The sequence below is a fragment of the Seriola dumerili genome, unplaced genomic scaffold (genome assembly GCF_002260705.1).
Source record: "Seriola dumerili isolate Sdu_G_001 unplaced genomic scaffold, Sdu_1.0 BDQW01000066.1, whole genome shotgun sequence".
Classification (NCBI taxonomy): domain Eukaryota; kingdom Metazoa; phylum Chordata; class Actinopteri; order Carangiformes; family Carangidae; genus Seriola; species Seriola dumerili.
The window spans coordinates 508,526-531,689 of NW_019174321.1; the positions used below are offsets into that span (position 1 = coordinate 508,526).

Genomic DNA, 23,164 nt, shown 5'->3' on the forward strand with positions numbered 1-23,164 from the left:
ACATGTCTCAGAGGGTGTGTGTGTGTGTGTTCACTGAAGGTGTGTGTGTTAATGTTACACTAAATCGCATCATCAAATCTGATTTTTTTTATTTCACAAGACTATTAAATGTTTTAAAGAGAAGTCTACATGAGCGATACGTACAGAATTATTGCATCTTTTATTTAAAGTTGTATTAATGTGCGTCTTTTTATATTTACTTGTGTTTCTTTTACATCTTTTCTTAATGCATTTACACCTTAATCCGTCCACGTGGAGAAGCATCTGCAGCTGGGAAGTGACCCGTGTCAGCTGGTTTCTGATGAATACGCTCACACGGAGCAGAAAAGAACAGGTGGGGAAATCCAGATGTTGAAAAGAAGTCATTTAACTGCTCACTCCACCTGTTGAGGAAGACCTTGTGATATGACCAAAAGCTCCAGAACAGCCCCTGATTGGATGTGATGAGAAGAGGTCAAGACTTAAATGTCAATCTCAGCATGTTTTTGTTCCTCTGTTCGTTTTCACCTTTTTATTCTATCACTACATATTTTAATTTCATCTGCATTGACTGAAGAGACCATGACAACTTTTTTTTTTTTTTTCCAACAAAAACATTTTGCGTCTTTATTGAAGGAAATGAAATCCAGACAGGTGACTTTCAAGGTCACAACACCACAAACATAATCACACTCTGCAACACAAGTTTGCATATTCCTACCGATATTTCGTTCTGCAAGACCCTGCCCCAAGAGCTTTGGCAACTTCATTTGTAAACTGAAAAATAAAATCAAAAAAACAAAAAATTACCCATGTAGCACAAAAAAAGAAGGTGAAAGTGAAAACTAATGAGAAAATGGTTGTCTGTCATGTGTTTCTGGGCGGGAAGGCTCAAGCGGAGGGCAGGGAAAATGGAGACAGCTCAACTTGGGTTAAAAATCAGTGGTGTTGTATATTTTAAATTACACCTTTCATGCCTGATCCATTCTTCTATCCAACAGTGACATTCCTCCGAGGCCACCTTTTCTCTAAATAACAGAAAAAAAACCTCTTTACTTTATTATTTCCTTATTTCATATTATAATAATAATAATATTTAGATTTTTTTTTAAGTGTACATCATCTCAGCCATGTGTGACATCTTCTTGGGGATGTATAGATAATACTCCATGTAGCCAGAAAGGTCCTCTATCGTGATGTCGTCCACGTAGCCCCGCGCCTGCTCCGAACACGAACGAGGAGAGCCGGACGACAACGGCGGTGACGACGACGACGGCGACGAAGAAGCCGCGGCGGCGTTACTGTTGGTGCTGAGAGTTCTGGGGGCGCCGTCGTGGCTCGGCAGGCTCGTCTCGCACTCTGAGATGACGTTGCGGAGCCCCGTGAAGGAGTACACCTCCACGCCGTGCCAGCCCTGATGGTGCGACTGGCACTGACATTCAGCCCGCTGCCGGCTCTCCTCCTGGGAATCTGAACTGCTTCTCTGGGCACAGGAGCAGGGCAGGTGGGGGCCGTCTGCAGAGCAGTGGAGCTCGGATAAAGCTCGGAAGTCAGTGGCCTCGACGGGTCCGGATCTCCGAGCTGCTTCCGCTCCGGGATCCGCTCCATCACAGGCACTTTTCTCCGGACCGCCCTTCTCACTCGACTTGACGTCTCCACAGCTTCCCCCCTCCTGCCTGGATGATGTCGCAGCAGGAGTGACAGTGTGGATCTCTGGCGAGGAAACCACAGCTCCAATACGTGTCTCATACCCAGCGCAAGATCCAAAAACCAGAGGAGAGATGTGGCCGGGTGTGCCTGAAGAAGAGAGCTCTTTCTGGGCCGGGAGAGCGGCGGAGGGGGCTGTTCTTCCATCGACCGGAGGATGGGGCTCCACGGGCTCAGGCACGACCAGGCGCTGGTGCTTCAGGCAGCCACTAGGGGGCGACAGTGCAGAGGCTGCGGCGGTGCTGCAGTAGGTGAATTTTGGGGGGTGGAGGATGGGGGACTTGGATCTCCGACGCCGCTGGGTTCTGGATGCTCCTCTGGAAGTTTTCCTCATACAGCTAAAGATGGAGACAGAGGAGGAAGACGGGGGAGAAAAAGTGATGGAAAGAAACATTAATAATTTTAAATGATCAAACTACACCTACACTATGGGTCTAATTATTGAAGTTAAGAAGTTTTTGTGTGAAAACAGATTCCAGATGTTTTTTTGAAGAAACAGTGAAACAACAGAACAACATAAAAAATCTCTTCTCTTTCGTTTCTGGTAGGAAACAACAAAACTGCGTCACAGCCGACATCTGGAGAGGAGTGAGAGACACAGCTGGCTGCTGCTAAAATCATTATTACGGATGTGACATTAACCTTCAAATTCAACATAAACACAGACTAAAGACAACTGCTGTGTGTCGACATTTAAAACGAGGGATCAGAGAGAAAGTCAGAGACAAGAAGTTCCTCTTAACTTTACAGTTGGCAGTTAAATCATTGTTTTGAAGCTTTGTATATGCTGTAACACCAGGCCGGTGTTTTGGATATCCTGTCTAGAAATCAACTGGGATAAAGGCTCTATTTTTAGGTGCGTAAAACTCCAGCGTAGTGGGAATTTTATATTTAACCAGCTTCATTGGATGCGCTCCAAGAGGAAGATTTTGCCAGAATCTATCTGCCATTGTGCACTTTGAGCAGGTGTGCCACGCTTATAAAGAGTTCATAGGTCAGTTTTCAAAAGCCACATTCATGGTTCACACCCATGAGTTTTGATTTCTTAGTGATGTAAGAGACAGCTGACTGAGCAAACTTGTGATTTTTGAACGCTGTCTTTTTTCTCCACAGCCTGAAAATTAAACCTCCTGTTCACGAGACGACACATCCACCAACTGAACGGCGAGCACCTAAACCTACCCATGCCAGTTGTCCTTCGGGCAGCTGAGTTTGGGCTTCGCTCCGCTGGTGTCGAGACAAGGTCGCGATGCTCCTCTGGGAGCCAGCGCCTCCGAAACACTCACAGCTCCAGGTACGCTGGGCAGACGAGAGAAATACACACACTTTTAGGAGCTTTATCGCCGCTCACTACGCTACGCATCAAAACACAAGACACACAAACACACAGACACACACACATCGCCTACATAAATAAAGATGGGCAGTGGTGTTGCTATGGTTACTGTGGATCTACCATGACACAGGGTTCAAAGACACTTTGGCCAAAAGGATTTTCAAGATTATTCTCAAAACATCTCAAAATGAGTCGGGCTGACCTGAATGCCTCGAAGCTTTGACCGTTACCGTGGTAACCGACGTCCATTATTATATATGAATTACCAGAAAAATCCCAAACAGTCCAAGAAATAAGAAACTAACATTCTTCATCATGCATCAACATGAATCATTATTAGTTATTCTGAGACAAGGACATTTAATCTCGGAGTTCTCATCTAATATTATTTTGTATTTTCAGTGAAAATGAAATGCAAAAATGATTCATATTGCAGTCTCTGCCAAAATAATCTCAATGTTTTTTTTTGCATATCATTCAGCCCTACATCATAGAAGACAGAGAGAAATTTCCACATTTTAGTAGCTGAAAACATTTAATTTTACAAATCTTTTTGTTAAACTATTAGTAAAATGATTACCCCATAATCAGAATTAATGTTCTGTTGATCAACTAAATGATTACTCAACTTATTGTTCCCCTTTGGAGCCTGCAACCCAGACGTCACTCCGGGGGAACGCAATGTTCAACTGTGATTACTGTGGTTTCACTGATTATGTTTAAATGTCATGACCCACATAAACATATTTATGAAGCTATTTAGCTTTTCCCCAAAACTTTTCTGAGTCTGGAAATACCTATTTTCCAATTCCTTGACTCTTCCAGGTTTTTTATGATTGTAAAAACCCTGATGAATCCACTAGCCAGTGTGTACAGCATGAGGTACCATCAAGCTAGAATTTCAAAAGTACCATTACAATGGCAGAAACAAGACTCAAGAAAGCAGTGGCACAGTCATTGCTACAGTTTCTGTTATTTACCTCTCAGCATCGACCCTCAGCTTCTTAAACGCCGTCTGCAGTGTTTCCTCTTCACAGTCCTTCCCTCCTGCCTCCATGGTGGGAGGAGGCCGCTCTGACCAGCCACCCAGCTAAAACACAAACACACAACAGCATTTCAGCACTGAAATGATACACAATTATACTTATACAGTTGTGAGCTACTAGTTGACTTCTAGGCATCTGAATCATTGAGGTTTCTGTAACACATGGCTCAAGTATTAAGGTAGTTAGGGACATCCCTGTGAGGAAGGATTAACAGACTAAATCACTGGTGATTTCAAATTAATCGTGACCTCGATTAATCGATTAATAATTTGGTTTATATAATGTCAGAAAATTGTAAAAATGCTCATCCTCGTCTGACCAACACTCCAAAGACCAAAGATACTTTCATTTACAATCATAGAAAACTAAAGAAACCAGTAAATGACCCTAACTGGTTAATTGATTATCAGAACAGCTGCCAATCAATTTTCTGTCCATTGACTTGCTGTTTATTTGACTAATACTTGCTGGTCTAATAAAGATGATTTGCTGATGTATCATTGCCCAACATGTTGGCCAAAAGCCACGGCCAATTCTGTTTACCACACATCCTGTGAATGACAAGCTGATGGTGTGACAAACTTTTTCTAGAGCCAAAAAACACAAGATGTGAAATAAATTGTGACTCGACAATTGTGTATGTTTGTACGGACTGTTATTATCCAGGGCTGCAACTAACAATCATTTCATTATTGATTAATGTGTTGTTTATAGATTTGCTTACTATCAAAGAAGACACAAATAAATACACCAATAATCTAATAGAGGAGTAGAGCTGCAAGGATGAATCGATTCATCAATTGATAGACAATTGTTTGAACAGTTGATTGATCATTTCAGTAATTTTTAAAACAAAAAATGTCAAACTTATCTAACGGTTACATCATCTCAAATGTAAGGATTTCATGCTCATCTTTATCACATGTGACTGTATGCTGTTTTTATCTGTGGGTCTTGGGCGGTTGGTTCAAATAAAATAACACATTTGTATACATCTCTTTGGGCTGTGGTAATTTATAATCGTCATTTTTTTTGACGATTTACTTACATTATATAAAGAAATAGATTAGTCGAAAAATTAATCGGTAGATTACTCAATAATAACAATAATCGTTACTTGCAAACCTAGCTGAGAGTTAAGACCCACGTTTGCATGAACTGTTACAATTATCCCCAATAATCCCCCAACAAAACCTCATCGACAGGATTCAGAACCACCGCTTGTAAACAGCGAATTTCACAACCTCTCCCACCCTCTTCGCTAATGCTAGCAAGGCACTTTGGCTGCTAGGCTAACAGGCTAGCTGTCCGCGGGACGTCGTTTTAAACGGTTGTTTGAACAGTTTGGAAACCTCCTCACACAGGTGATACTCACGGTTCAGGATATCCTGGTCGCAATGAAGAGAGAGATATACCCAGGGCATAAAGTGATTTTCCCTCACAAACAGGCCCTCAGATGTTGAGTAGCCAGAGAGGCTATCGACAAGCTAAGGCAAACTGAAGGGACCGAGTGGCTAGCTCGAGAGGCTAGCTCTGAGTCCGCTAAAAAAAAACACGACCTGTGCCTTTAGGAAAAAGACTGAGCACGGATGGCTGGACTCGTCTCACGAAATCACTCACGAATTAATATCAGCTGTGAAAAACAACAGGGATGAACTGCGCAGATGTTGAGGCCCGATTCCTGAGTTTTCTCCGTGATATCCCTTGTTTACAGTCGAAACAGTCGCAGTGACTCTGCAACAACGCGCAGCGCTGCTGACGTCACCAGCCAAAAAAACCCCACACTGACGTCACTCTCTGCCGCTCACAAAATATGAATTTATCATTATATTTCACACAGCACTTAAAACCAGACCACGGCTTATCATTATAACTTTAAATGCTTTCCACAGTGATGTTTCAGATATACTTTGTAGGCCAAGGACATTTAGTCTAAATGGGGAACAGAGTATTACGTCACTGTTATATAACAGGCATCCAGAGAGCCTTGTGCTGTGGAGAACAAAGCTTGGCACAGAAAATTAGATCCATATGAGAACTTCTCTGCTCGCAGAGGCATTTTCCTGCCAACACAGACTCTCAGAAATATAAACATAGTCTATCAACCTGCATACCATTGACAATAAACTAACAAATCAGTGGTAGGTTTGTTTTCACAGCCATTCCACACAGAAACGTTCAGATATACACACTACTAAATATACACTTGGACACACCTACACATATAGATTAATGTCCCTGCCTGTATCCCACCTCACCCTTACATGTATGCACTCACACAAGGGGTATTTTATGTTTATCACGTTTTTTTTAATGTGAAAGCTTAATCTGAAAATTTTATAAGAACAATTTATCTATCAAGCAAATGTAAAAAGTACAATATTTGCATGTAGAAATATTAAATGCATCTTATACTCTTACATCTGCTCCACCTCTGCTCTGCTTTCCTGCTCTTTTCTTCAATCCTATCATGTCAACACATCTCCATCTCCTGTCTATGGAGGTAGATTAGTCTCAATGATATCTGTGTGAACAGATTGACAATCGGTGAGTATATGTGTAATCTGTAAATATAAAACACTTGATCTAATCTGATTCTATCCTGCATCTAAGGGAAGGGCTGGCATGGGAAAATAGCAGGAAATTAAGACATTTAGGCCCAACGCCAGAACAGTAATCGGCCGTGCAGCAAGTGTGGTGGACTTCAGGCCTGGTTGTTGGTTGTTGGACTCCCACTTCAGCCGGATCTGAGCCCCGGCCGAGTCTTTGCCAGGATAATTTGTGTAACAGTATAAGAAAAGTAAACTGGGGGAAAAACAAACGCGGGGACTTTTCATATCTGTGACAGTTTCGGAAATCAGGTGAACAGAAAACGGAGCGTGCAGGGAAAACCCGGAGCAAGCGCACAGAGACCTGAGTTTACGGACTGCGCACAAAAGGGCCGATAGCGCGCCAACGTCGCTTTATATACGGGCGACAAAACGCAGGAAGGCCGCAGTGAGCCAATGAATGGCTCATCCTTTTACATCCAGTTCGCATGAAGAACTCAACTGCACTTTCTCAGCAAAGCGGTTCAGAAAATGTTCATTTCTAGATGCTTCACGTGAACAGTGCCATGTTTACCTACCAGAATGTTAAACAGGCAGCGCTGTAGTCTTTCTATTATTATGTCCAGTCCCTTTATATAAATGAAAGTAGACTAAAGAACAGAAACACCTGTGTATAATGCAACACAGCTCCAAACACTAGGCCTTCATCCTCCACAATGATCAGCCGAATCAACAATTGTCTAAAATAATTGAAATACAAACTGAACATTATAACCTTCATGAAGGAGGATTTATTACAGGTGTGTTTTATTACACTACAGCAGTTTTAGCTGGATGTTCCTAATAAATTGCCATCTGAGTGTATATTATTAATTATGAGTTGTAAGCACAGACTGCAAAGTGCCTGAATTAATTGGTGGATTTTGGTGCTGTTCTCACCTGTGAACTGATTCACCTGGGCGCCTAAAGATGCTCTTTGATTTAATAGTTTCATCATATATTATCACCATATGACATGTTTTACCCTTCTCCTTTTAAAATGTAACACGTTTACTCAGAGACATTTCAACTGACTTACTTTGTACTTTTATATGAGAACATTTTTACACAGTGGTTTTATTTCTACTGTAGATAAATGTCTTTTGGTTAGTGGCCGTTCACCTGCTTACATGCCGCAGTCAGTGTAGTGTCTCATCTCCAGTGTCTGCAGTTTCAGTTACTGGTAGAGTTTATTGCTGCTTTATCTAAACAGTTCCTGTTGTTTTCTTCACCACAGTGTCTACAGCTATTTGCTGTACATGTAAACTTACAGTAGTTCTGCTCCAGCCCTCACAGCTCCTTTTAGCAACTTTCACTGATTCAGCTGCTAATCAAATGTGCTACTTACTTTAGCTTAGCAATTGGCACTAGCTTCTCTCTCTCTCCCTCTCTCTCTCTCTCTCAGTGTGTCTTGAATCAACAGATGAACTTGTTCATCATAGTGTGGTGTTGTTGTAACTTAAGTGTAGAGGACTGTGATGTTTATTACAACTTCATGATGTCTGCTATCTTACCTTGGATACACAGCTCAGCTCCATAACCACAGCTGCTCTAGTTTGTGACTGTCTGTCTGCCTTCAGCATTAATAGGCTATTTCTCGTGACGTGTAACCAATCAGATGGTGCTGTGGGCGGGACACTGCGACACACACTTGTTTGAGTTTACTGTCAGATCTCCTGACAAGTTATTGAAAATTGCTAAAGTGCAAGGTTCTGTCACAAAACTATGTCGTTACGTATCCTTGGGCATTTTTAAGTGGTTCTACGGAAATTCTGGAGCTTTCATAGCGGGTACACAATCTATACCTTCATATCATGTGAATGTAAAAACGGGCATTAGCATTAGCAGCTAGCCTTCTGGCATTGTACATTGATGAATGAATTAAACGATTTCAACATAAGACTGCAAAATAACAAAATGTAAAAAACAACAAACAAACAAAACAAACAAACTGACAGACATACAGTGCATTTAGAAAGTATTCAAACTGAATGATCTGTCAAACAGACATCTCTTGTGTAATGTATATTATGTACACTTGTATCCATGCATGATCACTCATTTTGGATGCAGGACTTATATATTAAAACAAAGTATTTTTGAATTTAAAGTAGATCCTGACATGTGGTCATAATTGGACTCAAACACGTTAAAACTTAATGATTATGACCATTTGCTTTACAGTTACTGTTTTCCCTCTCTACATGCAAATACAAGATGAGGGGCACGAAGAGGTTGTGGACCAATCAGACGGCGCCAACTGGACGTTGCTCCCGGAATGTTCTTCCTCCGTCCAATCGGAGGAGAATGCGTGTAAGAACACGGAAACAATCGCACTTTTTGACCAATAGGGTGCCGGCGTAGTATGACGTGGCACCGGAAAGCCCGTACAATCATTACACTTTACCGGCGTCCGTAGTGTAGCGGCGGCGACTCATGAGACACACGCAGGGAACTGTTCTCCTTTAGCCGCGGTTTAAACGTACATCCAGCTGAGTTACTCCTGTCGAAATGTTGTGTTTAAGCGGGTTGTCGGTGGCGCTTGCTCTCGCTCTGGTGCCGGGTCCCGCTGAAGCCCTGAAAGAAGGAGAGTGTGAAGGTAGGTCTGACTGTTAGCTTCAGTTAGCTACGGCATCAGCTGAATGGCTGCCTCCTTTCACTACCAGCAACTTTTCAGATGTTACAATGAGGAGAAATAATCCCACGCACACCCCTGGAGGTGTGTGTGCGGTGTAGGGGCAGCTGCTGGTGGTGGGACGTGGATTTAAGGCGTAGTGTGTGGTGTATTCATGTGATGCTGACAGACTGGGAAAAGCTAACATTACCAATTTTCTGACTTTTGGCATAAAATCGTTAATGGTCACAGAGTCAGACTGAGCCGGGACTCAGACCAGTCCACCAAAACCCACCTGAAAATACACCACCACCACAAAGACCCAACCCGAGCTCTAGTTAATGTCTCTCATGTGTTGCAGTCACAGCTAAGCATCAATTGAAGATGTCAAATCTTTTAAGGTAACGTAACAGCATAGAAATACTGTTACACATCAAAGTCCTGCATTCAAAATGTTAAAATGTTAAAAAGTACATAAGCAGTAGCCTCAAAATATACTTGTATTATCAAAAGTATATGTACTCATTGTGCAAATTGGCCAATTTCAGAGTTGTGTATATTATATTATTGTTGATCGTCACTAATTAACTGATTATTTCATTAGTTGATCAACAGAAATTTAATCTGCCACTATTTTGATAATTGACTGTTTTTGGTCATTTGCTGGAACCACACCGACTGTTGTAGACCAAAGCAAAAAGGGTTTCTCAATCCACTTGGTACACAAAATAAAATGTATCTCTTGCTGCTCTCTTTTAGGCTGATGTCAAACCGAATGATGTTTTCCCTACAGTGCTTGACTCTGGAAAAAGTTGTTTACTATGTGTTTTCCTCTCTGTTCCAGTGTGTGTGACCTTCCTTGGGAGGTTTTACCAGTCACTAAAAGACAACGATGTAAAGTTCAACAGCGCAGACATTGAGAAGGCCATCATCAAGAGCTGCAAAGATGTTAAAGGCAAAGAAAACCGCTTTGTGAGTAAACTACAGACTTGGATTAGTAGTTGTAAGTTAGATTTAATTAAACTAAATTATGTGTTATTTAACAAGGTGTAAAAATGTGAAGGGAATAAATGTTTTATGGTCACCCTTGACAGTAAGTGCTGATGTGGCAGGTGTTAAACTGCTGATGCCCAAATAAAGTATGAGATTGTGTTTTTAGCAGCAGGGTGGTGTCCACAAAAAGCTGCTCTACACAGGTGAAACTTTACCTCCAGGTGATGTTATCTGATAAACCTGTTGTTTAATTTTTCCACCAAGAATAAATGTTGTCATTCAGAAAAGGTAAAAATAACAGTACTCCAAGATTTTGCTTCTATGTTCATGTGATGTGGCTAAATGTTTTTTCATCCACACACGACATGGTATGATAAGAGGCTATGACCCACATTTTTTTATTTTTTTATTACGATTTCCAGGAGGACCTGTACTAGTGGTCAAATAGTCAGTAAGAGTAGTAGTAGTATTAGCTTGGCATGCTATTTTAAGAGCAAGCATTAAATCAAAATGCAATCATACAGTGAACGGTGTACAACAGCATCAAGCAAGTGAAATGGATTTAGGCTGAATATAGCTGCATGTGAGTGAACTACACTGACACTGTGATTCGTAGATGTGCGTAAGCGCTGGATGAACTTGTCAGACGACTTTCTCTTCAGGGCATCAAAGGTTTAGTTTGTCACAAATATCTTTCTCACATCTCTGGCAGATAAATGTTCGGGGAGCAGTAGATCCTAAAGATAGCTTTCTGACCATTTGAAAAAAAGATGCTTGCTGCGGGTGAATAACCTACATATCCTGGAAATGTAGTGAGAGAAATGCTCTTCACGGTGGTCTTCCTCCATCACTGGTAGCTGCACGGGTCATCGGTAGAGCAGAAATCACTGTATGTATTGTTGAATGGTTGAATGTTGGTCTCACTCCTGCAGAGTAGACGTTTCACACACGCTGAGCCAGTTTCACTCAGGCTTAGTTGAACCTAAACACTTGTGCTGACTCCCACTCCATCTACAAAAATCCAAACATGCAGCTTTTGCCTGCAGGGCTTCGCTGGTTGTTCTGTCTCTTGTGCAAATATAGCAAAGCTTGAAGCGGCTACAGTATAATCAATACGGATATATTAACAATAGATCACATGACCACTTGTACTTGAAAGACGTCGCTGATGTTTTATGGATATTTTGGTTTTAAAGCTTTAATTTACGGAGGCATCTGGTTTTACACATGGATCCATCTAATTGTGCAGTGGACTGGATTTTTGGATTGCTCTGGTTTTCGTTGCCTCCCCTCACTCTTCTTCTGCAGATCAAGCTGGTGTAGGTCTGCCTCTTTCACACCCTAACCTGTCTGGTTAACGCTTGTCAAGCTGATAGATAGTCAGTCAGGAAGTGAGAAGGAGTCAGTGTGGGCTGTGTTCACTTCCCCCCCATAAAAAGTGAATGAAACATAGCAAGCACACATGTAACTGTCCTACTATTATACTGTATCAAGGATAAAATTCTTTGTCTCTTTATCACTGTTTATAAGAACACCCAGCTAAAACTAATGCAGCCTAATCCAACAGTCCTGCAGTAAATCCTCCTTCATGGTGGTTTATAATGTTCAGAGGTGTTGACTCACCTGTGTGATAATGTTCAAAATATGCTGCATCTTACTAAGAGGCGTTTCTAATATTATGTCCAACCCATTTATATCAAGGAATGTTGAGTGAATGACGCAGATTGATAAATAAAAGATGGCTTCCTAAACGGTTCACAGTCAAGCGACTGATTTCATAGAAGTTTAGCTTTTGGAATCTAACGTCATAAAAATCCAGAGACCCTGTTTTTCAATCCAGTCGAGTCTGGATCTGGGTGTTCGGCTTTCACACCCGCCGAGTGAACCGGACTAAAATGGCAAACGCACCAGAGTGTGTTGTGTTGAACCAAACAGGTGAGGTGTGAAAGCAGCGGACGTCTCACGCTGTGAAGCAGAAGGCCACTGAGATACATTCTTAACTCTGTAAAACAAGATCTCTTTTTTTTTTTTCTTGTTCCACATGTGCAGTGTTACTACATCGGGGCAACAAGTGACGCAGCCACCAAGATGATCAACGAGGTTTCCAAACCGCTGAGCTACCACGTCCCGGTGGAGAAGATCTGTGAGAAACTGAAGAAGAAGGACAGTCAGATCTGTGAACTGAAATACGGTAAGAATCCTTTAAAAACACTTCCCTAAACACTAAGCTCCAGCTACACAAACTCTCTGTCAGATCAAATATTAAACGTCCTGAATAAACCTCCAGTTTGGGTGAATGCGGCTCGTTTTGTTCCATGATTTGACGCAGAGAGCTGCAAAACAAACGAATCTGTGCTGGAGGAATGATCAAAGTTTAATTACTGCAGAGATTTTTGCTTGTGGCAAACTTAAATCATCTCCACTTCAAAGCTGTATTCTGTCTGTATCTGTGAGCTTGTCAGGAACTCCGAAAATTCAACTTTAGCTGAGAAGCTTTAATAAGCTCGTAGCGGTCAGTGCACAACTCCATCTCCTGCAGCTGCTAACAGCCTCCGACTCCTCTGGAGTTTCATTAAATATTGGTCGAGACAGGAGTCATTTCCTGAGTCTAAGCACATTAAATGATTTTACTCTGAGCGTCTTTGGCTGGGGAGAAACTACAGGGATAACTTAGAAATCTACAAGAGACCGTGTCCTTGTGGTGATTGTCTCTCTCTCTTGTGTGTCGCACGTAGACAAACAACTGGACCTGACCACAGTGGACCTCAAGAAGCTCAAAGTGAAGGACCTGAAGAAGATTCTGGAGGAGTGGGGCGAGTCCTGTAAAGGATGCGCCGAAAAGTCCGACTTCATCCGCAAAATCACAGAGCTCATGCCCAAGTACGCCCCCGCAGCCGCCAAGGCACGGACAGAACTGTAACTGTACAAACACAAAACACAACAACAACAACAACAACAACAACAACACAAACAACTCTGGACTTGACTCGGACCAGACTGGTATCCAGTGAGGAGGACCAGGAGCGGAGGAGGGGAGTTTAGTCTGATATGTTTGTTTATTTTATTTTATTTTATTTTTTGAGGGTATACACTCATCAGGTAATTCAGAAGCATAGATGTTAGTGTATACACATAAGGCTGAAGTCCCATACTATACTTTGTGTGAAGGGATGAACAGTGTTTTGCTGTCATGGGATGCAACGTTGAGAATTAATTCATAACACAGGAGCACAGATTACAGGGGGGGATTGGTGGAACGGTTGGAGGTTTTCTGCTCATGTAGTCGATACGTTTCACAGCACGAGGTTTAGATACGTGGCTGTATTCTCCATCAGTGTCAGCATCCTCAAATTGGAGGTGAGAGTTTCTGCTCGAATGCACCCCAGCAAGAACGTGTTTGTTGTCCGCTGTGCTGCCCAGGATCTCCCACTCGATCCAGGATTCGAATCGGTTGAGAAAACCCGCCTCTCCCAGCGCCACCCTGACACCCAATAGGATCTTAATACCAGGATTGCTGTTTGGAAAAGTCGTCATGTTTTGATGAATGTGTTAGGCCTCCTGTAATATTGCTCAACTTAACTTCAGTTTCCATGACGTCCTGTGGAGGAGGGTGAGCGCCGCGTCCCACCCATACCGAGACTTAAAGGAATAGTTTGACATTTTGGGGAATGGACTTATTTACTCTCCTCCTGAGAGTTAGATGAGAAGATCCCTCGCGCTCTCGTGTCTGTTCGTTAAATGTGGGTTAGTTTAGCTTAGCATAAAGATTGTTTCAGTCTGAAGGTAACAAAATCCACCTTTTTAAAACTCATTAATTAACAGGTTTTGGACCAAAAACGTGCAGTGAATGAGCAAACTTCCCACAATGTCAAACCTTTGCTTCAAGGCCTGAGTTAATGTCTGATTGAGACATTCAGATCTCCAATACTTTCCCCCTTTATTACCTCCACTGAAGTCTCTTTGTTTCAGTTTACTGTTTCCAAAGTCGCCCATATTCCAACCCAGAGTCATAGTCAAACAAAAGTGCAGTTATTAAAAAAAGTGAAAACAACTTGTTTTTTTTTGTTTGTTTGTTTGTTTTTCTCTTATTTGTGCCATTTGTTTGACTGACAGCACTTTATGGCCTCGTCAGTAATTCACAATGACTTCAACTTCATTTTTATGGAAATGGCCCTGAATATTCAACACTGCAATTATTCTTCTTATTATTATTTTTTTAACCAGAAATAGCAAATAATCTGCTTCTGTTCACAGTCAGCAGAGACAATGTAGTGAGAGAAACATTAATTTAGTCAATTTGTGGGGAAATAATAGACTTGTTCAGGGTGTAGATTAAAGTGGATTAAAGAGGCAACAAGAAAGGACCAGTGGACATTTAAACCACAGAGGACGTGGAGTATGGGTGACTTTGTTGGTGTTTGACACGGGGACGTACACCAGAGTTTCCACTGTCAGCAAAGTAAGAAATATTTAAAGAGGATTTTTGTTAAAGATTAACCTTCTACATCCTTCATTTCTAAAACTTGATTGTTGGTTTCCTGCTTTGTTTTTTTTTTTTTGGGGGGGGGGGGTGGGGGGGCGGTTTAATTTCACTGATTTCATTACAGATGTTTTCTGTACTGCAGCTATTAAGTGTAGTGAACATTGTAACTCATGAAATACTTTACCCCTCAGCCCCTCCTGTTGGGATCACCTGTAGTATATGATCCAATCAGGAATTGGATCATAGGATTGTTGAAATTTAAAATAAATTTAAAAAAAAATGTGTTTGTGGGTGAAGCAATGTTTAAGATTTGATCCCACTCACCTACACCTATGTCACCAATTCAGCTGTGCAAAAATATTTATGCTTCCTGAACACGGGGAAACAACTATATACTGTATATTTTTCTTTCACTTGTTGCAGTGAAAGTGAAGCGGCCTCCCATCACTGGCTCTCCCACACCCCTGGACTTGTCTTTCAGAAGGGATCGATATTTTATTGTTTGATGTAAGCGAATGGCAGGTACTTAGGAAAATGACTTGATAAAAAAAAGATACTTGATAAGACTTGATGTGGGAAATGAAAACTTAAAATATGCTGTTGTTTCACGTTTGACCTTTCATGTAAGGCCCAGTCATTTGTTACAACTGTACTATTCTACTTTTTCATTAAAATATGAAAAACTCCATCTGGAGCAGAGGATGCTTTGATTTCCTGACACATTTCAGTTGTGTGGCAAGAGTTCATTTCAAATAGTTTAAACACTAATATATGAAGGGAACATCTGGCATTTAAATTGTGCAGTCATATACTGTATTATAATGGTTTAAATATACATATATAAACCTGATGTGCCTGTAGGAATACAGTATGTAAATAAAAAAAAAAACTCAAATAGAAGCGATATGACATTAAATGTTTGCCATGTTTTAATGGGCCACAAACTTACAAACCATGGCGACCATTACAGAACAATGATAATATGGAACTTACAAATAGATCTTAAATGTTAGTTATAAAATTTCCCGAAGGAGTGTGGTGCTGTGGCACCAAAGTGGATCAGACAATAAACTGGACTATAAATGGAATATTTCATTAGTCATATAATCTAGATGTGAGTGAATGCAGACCTGTAACAAAGACCGAGAAAAAATATTGTCCAAATATTATGAAAATAAAACAAATTGTGTACAGAAGAAAAGCTGTTCTTGGCCTGAAAACTCTAATATGTCCAGTGGTGGAAAGTAACTAAGTACATCTACTCAAGTACCATACTTAAGTACAATTATGACATACTTGTACTTATTTTATTTTATACTTCTATACCACAACATTTCAGCGAAAAATGCACTTTTCACTACACTACATTTATGTGACTAGTTACTTTATGAATTCATATTTTTCATATATCATATATTTAACTATAATTTATTATTGCAGATAATATGTCTTTAATTTTACTTAAGTAACTTTTTGTAGGCAGATCTTTTACTTGTAGTATTTTTTTTATTTTATTTAGTAGAATATTTTTAAATTGTAGTTTTGCTTCTTCTACTTCAGTGAATGATCTCAGTACTTTCACCATTGAATATCTCTGAATTTAAATGACATTAAAACTGCATATTCAGCTTGAACAGTAAATGAATCCATAAAACCAACATAAAACCACCCTCATTAACACCATCTATTTACTTTGAAACATTTTTTTCTCTTTATATCCTATTGTTTTCCCAACTTCATTTGTTTCATACAAAGTTAACATAACCATGAAGGACAAACAAGAAAAAAGGTGAATTGATTTTTAAGGTATTTTAGACAGTAATAGTCCTGATGCCTTTTTTTCCCCCTTTATGTTTGTCCATATAATTCTTCAAAGTAATGTCTCATTTTGCCATATGGATATAAAACTAGGCATTTAAAATAAGATTTAAAATAAATCATGTTTATTTTATTAAAAAAAACAAACATTTTAATTTAATCCTGGTCACGCAGCATTTAAAGTACATGTTTCACAACTAAATTGGTAATGAGAAATATTTACATATTTATAAAACAAATGTAAAATTGTTTCTGTTCATCTTAAAATGTATTGGTGCCCAAAACAAAAGCGTGACACGTCATGACGGCCGCCGGAGTCGCGTCACCTCAGTCCCCGCCCTCCACAGGGAAAGCGCACATTCCTATTGTCCAAGATGGCGGCGTTGGTGCAGGTCCTCTGATGCTGACATGTTTTTAAACGAGTTTATCCCTTTTTTTCGACATATATGCAAATACTCAGCGTTTGGAGCGGGAGCGTTTCTTCACCGAAGCTGTCGTCTGCTACGTTATTTTTGCTAACACCGCAGAAATTCGCTCCCCGGGCCGGATTCCCGTTGCAGGCACCGAAAAGTTTGAGCTCCATCATCCTTTGAAAATGAAGAGGCAGGCCGGGAGAGAGACTAGTCCGTCCAGGGCCATCGCCAAACGGATACGGGAGAGGGAGCGAGAGAGTGCGCGGAGGGAGGAGCTGCCGCCGCCGCCGCCGCTGGCTCTGTTGCTGGCGGACAGCCGGGGATATCACCGACGGAGCCGAAGCAGGGAGCGAGAGAAGCCGCGGCTCAGGGAGGAGCGGGCGGCCGCCTTGGAGCTCCACCACCGACATGAGCTCAGCCTCCTCGGTCGTCCGCCGCTACGGACAACGGCTGCGGCGGCGGCGGCGGAGCTCCCTGCCGCCAGGCCGGGCACACTGGAGTACAAAACACTGCTCATCAGCAACCTCGGCTCGCAGGTCTCGGACGAGGACGTGGAGGACGCGCTGTTTCATGAGTTCAAAAAGTTCGGGGACGTCAGCGTGAAGCTGTCGCACACCCCGGAGCTGGGCCGGATCGCCTACGTGAATTTTCGGCACCCGGAGGACGCCAAGGAGGCCAGGCACGCCAAATCCTCCAGGTTAGTGCTGGGCGATCGACAGCTCAAAATCGAACCCATGTACGTTAGGAGGCGGAGTGTCACGCCGCCAGACGTTGGTTATTTACCTCTGCACGCGCCGTACCCCTACAGACAGCGCTCCCTCTCCCCGCCGGGGCCAGGTGTGAGCAACATCAGAGACATCAGAGCGAGACATTACGCCTTGGAGACCCTGGGTCTGAGCAGAGAGAGGGAGAGGCTGTTGGATTATTATGGTATGCTGGATGAGAGGGGTCGGCCCTATGGCTTCCCTCCGATGCCAGTGGTGGAGGATTTAAAACCCGAGGATGATCAGAGGGCGACCAGTAACCTGTTTATTGGGAATCTGGATGGTAATGTTACAGAAGCAGAACTGAGGAGGGGCTTTGACAAGTATGGGATCATTGAGGATGTTGTGATTAAACGCCCAGCTCGTGGACAGGGTGGGGCATATGCTTTTGTGAAGTTTCAGAACCTGGACATGGCCCACCGGGCCAAAGTGGCCATGCAGGGACGGCTGATCGGTGGCAACCCGATAAAGATTGGCTATGGGAAAGCCAACCCTACCACGCGGCTTTGGGTGGGGGGTCTTGGGCCTGGGAACTCCCTCGCTGCTCTCGCTCGGGAGTTTGACCGGTTTGGAAGCATAAGGAATATCGACTACGTGAAGGGGGACAGTTTTGCTTACATTCAATATGAAAGTCTGGACGCTGCACAAGCCGCCTGCACCCAGATGAGGGGTTTTCCTTTAGGTGGCCCAGAGCGGCGACTGAGGGTGGACTTTGCTAAAGTTGAGGAAAGCCCCTCTCGGCCATTTCCACCTGGCTACCAGCCTCCTGTCGCACTCCCTTCCCACTACGACCTCCTCGGGGAGGCCTACAGCCGCCATCGCAGCTTGGAACGAGAGCTGAGGGGAGCCAGGGACCGCTCATCGCCGCCCTCCCACGGCGTCCTCTCCCAGAGGGAAAGAGAAAGGGCCGTGCTGGAGAGAGACTACCCCACTAGCCCAACCCGTAGCCTGGAGAGGAGAGCTGGAGGGGTGGAGGCGTTCGGGAGGAGTGGGAGAGCGGCGAGGAGCCGCAGCAGGAGCAGGGAGCGGTGGCTGAAGGAGAGGGAGGAGAGGAGGAACAGGAGGAGGAGCCGGAGCAGGAGTCTGTCCGCTGATAGGCAGACAGAGGAGAGGGAGAGAGAGAGGGAGAAGGAGAGGGGGAGGTCGAGGGTTCGGGCTCCGGCTCCGGGAGGGGTCGTCTCTCCTGACGTGAGCCCCGACCGAGCGCGGGTCCGAGCCCCCGACTCCACCACCGAGCCAAGAGACCACTCCCCTGACAGCGGTGTAGCTGGACGCCACTCTGCCACCAATGAAGAAGATCCACTGCCTGGCCGCCACCACAGCAAGAGGTCCTCCAGCGTGCACCTCAACAACCATCACCATCGAAACAGTGAGGTTATCGCCGCCAGCTCCCCCGCCATCCACACGGACACGCACACCTCCTCCCCTCCGAGCACGCTGTCGGAGTTCGCCCAGGCGTCTCTCTCCAAAACGTGGCACGGCTTCTTCGCTCTGAAGAACAGCAGCTTCCCCACAGACCTGTACATGCTGGAGGGGGGGCCCTCGTTCTTCAACACGGTGATGAAGGACACTCTGAAGCTGCAGAGCCAGAACCAACCCAGCCAGCTGAAGATCGCCCAGCGGCTCCGCATGGACCAGACCCGCCTCGACGAGGTGTCCCGTCGCATTAAACTGGGGCGGCCCAACGGGTTCGCCATCCTGTTGGCTCTTCAGGGCCCCATCGACCGCCAGGCCCCCGCTCCCGAGCCGGGACTGCAGGTGCGCTTGCTCCGCCACCTGGTGACCTATCTGCGGAACAAGGAGGCAGCGGGAGTGGTGAGCCTCCCCGCTGCGAAAGAGGGCGGGCCTGGGGCGATGCTGTACGCCTTCCCCCCTGGAGACTTCTCGCAACAGTACCTGCAGGCCGCCAAAAGGACTGTGGGTAATCTGGACGAGGAGCACATGGTGATTGTGATCGTCACGGATACTAACTGATTATTACACTGAAGAGTACACACATGTACAGACGCTTGTGAAGGCATGCACACACACCGAGCGAGACTCGCCCGGTGACTACAGATACTTCCATGTTTTTAGAAAGATGCATTTTATTGTTTTATTCAGTGTCTTATAAATGAAACACAGCAAATTACACTACATCCCTTTTACTCTCTCTTCCTCTTTTATTACTTTACGTTTCCCTTTCTCAGAAGCTGAATTATTGTCACGTTCATAGGCAGATAAGATCTTGAGATTTGGGTTTCGGGGGGGGGGGGGCGTGGGGTGAAAGTGTTAAAATGGCCTGTAATGAAAAACACTTAAAGGAGAGAGGACGTGCTGCACACACAGGCAGCACTGCCGCTGTTGTACTCTAAGCTGTAACATACGACACTAAAAAACCGAGAGGGTTTGTTTATATGCTCGTTTACTTTATTTGTCTTTTTTGTTCTCCTTTTTTATTTGGATTTACCAGGTTGTTCTGTTCATCCGATACAAGTTGGGACTAGGACGTTTTATACAAAGTGATTGTACTGTAAACTGAATTGGAGCTCGGCGCAGCGCCGGGCCGAGTCCTGGCTCGGGCTCCTTCCAGTTTGTCTTTCTCCACTCGCAGGTTGAGACTGTTGTGAAGCGCCAGCCAGCTACGGCCAGTAGAGACAACAATGTATTTCCTCGACCCGTCCCCCCCCCCTGACTAAATACTTCACGTAGCTAGTGTTTTGAATCAGTTGAACCATTCCAGTTTCTTCTTTCATTTTCGAAAGGTGTGAGTGTGTCTCGGTCTGTCGTTGCATGCAGAAAAAAGAAGAAAAAAAAAAAAGGTTCTCTTTTGTCCGTCTCTAAAATGTACGCTTCCCTTTTCAGTACACTGTTGTCACTCGGGACATGTTCCGCTGTTACACTGGTGCGAGGTCTGATGTTGTCGCTGGTTCAGGTTTTATACTGTACACCGACTTTTATTCAGTTTTAATACATCGATCCATCCATCTCTAAGTCCATCCATCCTCCTCTTGTCTTTTCATCTGCCTTTAAAAGATGTCTTCATCATCAGATCATTTTAGCTCTGTTTCTATTCGTCGTCTCTTAACGCGAACGTCATTCACAGGCAGTTTTCAGAAAGACAGTTACAAGTTTTTAGTGAAATTCACCTTAAGCGTTAAATATCTTTTAACACTAATTCTAACTTCTTTTAACCGAACTCGCCCTGATTTAAACTTCTAACATCCATGTCAAGTCAACTTTTTTGCCAAGAGGATATTTTAGTAAAACAACACAGATTCAAAGTATGTTTTTCCCACCCAGATGATACTGAATAAAAATATTAGAGGTTAGAGAATAAAAAAAAAAAAGTGGATATTCTTCTGCACACCTTCGACGGGGGCCAGAGACTTTTTCTTTTGTCAGAGTGTTATTGCTGTGTGAAACTTGGGAGCCATGAAAACGTATAGATGTTCATTTTTTTTTATCCCTGACAACATCGTCGCACGTTTGTTGTCGGACGGTTTGTTTTGCACCAACGTAACGAGAATGTATGTAGTTCACGTAGAAGAGGTGAGATGTGTTGAAACCTCGTGTAGCCTGGGTGGTAGATCGACAACTCTCATCACACGCCGTCGACCACGTTTACTCCAGTTACTGTTTTACAAAGGCCAGAAAAAGGTCGATGAGGGAGAGAGAGAGAGAGAGAATGTGTCATGTTCTGTTAAAACTCCCCGAGCTCAGGTTTTAACAGCGGGTGTAATCGTATCTTTCAGACTGAGCAGGAAACAACTGTTTGTCAGCTGTGAGTTCAGTGAATTACAGAAGTATACTCCCACTATTTGTTTACAGCACAAACAGGTAAATGTGACTCACAGGACAAGCTGATAAATGTTAAAACCACATGCAGATTTGTTCCTAAGATGTAAAAATACTTAATTTGGGTGAATATCTGCAACTAATGATTATTTTCATTACTGATTAATCTGATGATCATTTTATCAATTAGTCTGTTAATTGTTTGGTCTTTAAATGTTTTTTCTGGCCTTAAATCCAGTGTTCAGTTCACTGTCACATGGGACGGTGGAAAACAGCTGATTTGTTGACTGGAGAAGCTGGAACTAGGAATTTTTTGGTATTTCTTGCAGGAAAAACTTTCAATAGTTAATCAATTATCCAAATAGCTGCCGATTATTCTTCTGATGATCGTGTAATCGATTAATCAACAGATCATTTAAGCCCCAGAAAAGACTGTTTTCCTAAAATATTACACACCTGAAATACAGAAAATGTATTAAGTAAAAAATAGAAGTAATATCATTTACCTGTACACAAGTAGAACTGTGTTGATGCTGCTGCTGTGTTACATGGACGTCCCACTTTGGAACAACAGTTTTTCATTCTTTTATTCTGTTTTATCAAAGAAATTAATTCCACGTCTGCTGTCTGTTTGAGTTACAGTGTCTGGTTCTCAGCAGGATGTACTGTAAATTATGTGGCAGTAATTACCAGTGGTGGAAACTAACTCAGTTTATTTACTTCAAAGTGGCGATCTCGAAGATTTTTCACGTAAATAAGTGTCTTTTAAGTCGCTGTCTGTCGCTGGCGGAGGTGACACTGGTGACTGAGCCCGTGATCCACTTACATACATTGTGTAGAAGTCATTGCATTTCCCAGTTTGTTTCTGATATGGCAGAATCACACGTGATTCAAAAACAAACCTGCAATTACCACGTATGGCCATAGGTGTCGCCAAAGATAACAAAGCTTTGATCATCGAGATCGCTACTTGAAGTACTAATGTATATGTCTTTGGTTTGCATACTTTATTTAATTGTTTCCATTTCTGCTCCTATAAACTTCTTACACTAAAGTTCAGATGGAAATATTCTACTTTTTACTTCACTACATGTATTTGACAGCTGTTGTCGCTTGTATATTTTGCAGGTTATGTATCATACAAAATGTGTGATCTTCTAAAACATGCAAAAAAAAATCTCCATCTTATCAAGTAATTTTAGAATGACGTAGTCATTTTTAATTTTTTTTTCTTAAAAAAACGTGAGAAACATTTTCTATCACAGTGAGAATATTTCAACCTATATTCAGTGTAAATCAAAAATTTGCTGTACAGCAGTTCCCCTCACTTTCTTTTGTCTCAGGACACAGACACTCTCTTCCAGAAGAGTTTAAACAAGTTGATTTAAATTAAAACAAGTTGAAATGTTGTCACGAAACTACAAAATGATAGACAAAATTGCTCTCATAAGATTCACGTTTTTGCTACAGACTAAACTTAAAAAAGTTGGTAAAACCAGCAACAACACAATAACTGCCCACACCTTAATGCATCAGTGCTAATAATAAGCCATTCAGCAAAGGAAGTACTTTATGTTTTGTTGCTTTACTTACATTTTGCTCTTAATATTTCTCTGCTTTTACTTGCAATGGAGTATTCATTCATT

The 23,164-nt window shown here is 42.7% G+C and overlaps 3 protein-coding genes across 5 annotated transcripts; 2 read left to right on the forward strand and 1 right to left on the reverse strand.

The window, feature by feature from the left end:
• Nucleotides 1-582: 582 nt before the first annotated feature.
• Nucleotides 583-5,845, reverse strand: oser1 (oxidative stress responsive serine rich 1). 3 transcript variants are annotated; one of them, XR_002665016.1, is made up of 5 exons: nucleotides 5,444-5,843; nucleotides 4,003-4,112; nucleotides 2,869-2,985; nucleotides 948-2,024; nucleotides 583-756 (listed from the first exon to the last, which is right to left on the reverse strand). XR_002665016.1 is itself a non-coding variant. In XM_022742076.1 (4 exons), exons 2-4 carry the CDS (start codon nucleotides 4,077-4,079, stop codon nucleotides 1,088-1,090), a joined length of 1,131 nt encoding a protein of 376 aa, XP_022597797.1. In that variant the 5' UTR covers nucleotides 4,080-4,112; nucleotides 5,444-5,843; the 3' UTR covers nucleotides 583-1,087. The 3 variants fall into 3 exon arrangements, 2 of the variants coding, with proteins under 2 accessions (XP_022597797.1, XP_022597800.1); XM_022742076.1 differs by having other exon boundaries at nucleotides 583-2,024; XM_022742079.1 differs by lacking the exon at nucleotides 2,869-2,985 and having other exon boundaries at nucleotides 583-2,024; nucleotides 5,444-5,845.
• Nucleotides 5,846-9,050: 3,205 nt separating this feature from the next.
• Nucleotides 9,051-14,314, forward strand: manf (mesencephalic astrocyte derived neurotrophic factor). Its single transcript, XM_022742143.1, has 4 exons — nucleotides 9,051-9,255; nucleotides 10,115-10,242; nucleotides 12,313-12,454; nucleotides 12,999-14,314. The coding sequence occupies exons 1-4, from the start codon at nucleotides 9,168-9,170 to the stop codon at nucleotides 13,181-13,183; spliced, it is 543 nt and encodes a 180-aa protein (XP_022597864.1). The 5' UTR covers nucleotides 9,051-9,167; the 3' UTR covers nucleotides 13,184-14,314.
• Nucleotides 14,315-16,732: 2,418 nt separating this feature from the next.
• Nucleotides 16,733-19,954, forward strand: rbm15b (RNA binding motif protein 15B). The gene has a single exon (XM_022742111.1). It carries the CDS (start codon nucleotides 17,160-17,162, stop codon nucleotides 19,713-19,715), a length of 2,556 nt encoding a protein of 851 aa, XP_022597832.1. The 5' UTR covers nucleotides 16,733-17,159; the 3' UTR covers nucleotides 19,716-19,954.
• Nucleotides 19,955-23,164: the final 3,210 nt, after the last annotated feature.

Bases quoted from the DNA above. Each gene is read 5' to 3' on its own strand.
- oser1 (XM_022742076.1), bottom strand. From the start codon at position 4,079: ATGGAGGCAGGAGGGAAGGACTGTGAAGAGGAAACACTGCAGACGGCG. The intron at 2,986-4,002 runs GTAAATAACAGA...TCGTCTGCCCAG, and splicing joins CTGAGGGTCGATGCTGAGAG to CGTACCTGGAGCTGTGAGTG. The intron at 2,025-2,868 runs GTAGGTTTAGGT...CTCCATCTTTAG, and splicing joins CCGAAGGACAACTGGCATGG to CTGTATGAGGAAAACTTCCA.
- rbm15b (XM_022742111.1), top strand. From the start codon at position 17,160: ATGAAGAGGCAGGCCGGGAGAGAGACTAGTCCGTCCAGGGCCATCGCC.
- manf (XM_022742143.1), top strand. From the start codon at position 9,168: ATGTTGTGTTTAAGCGGGTTGTCGGTGGCGCTTGCTCTCGCTCTGGTG. The intron at 10,243-12,312 runs GTGAGTAAACTA...CCACATGTGCAG, and splicing joins AAGGCAAAGAAAACCGCTTT to TGTTACTACATCGGGGCAAC. The intron at 12,455-12,998 runs GTAAGAATCCTT...TGTCGCACGTAG, and splicing joins GATCTGTGAACTGAAATACG to ACAAACAACTGGACCTGACC.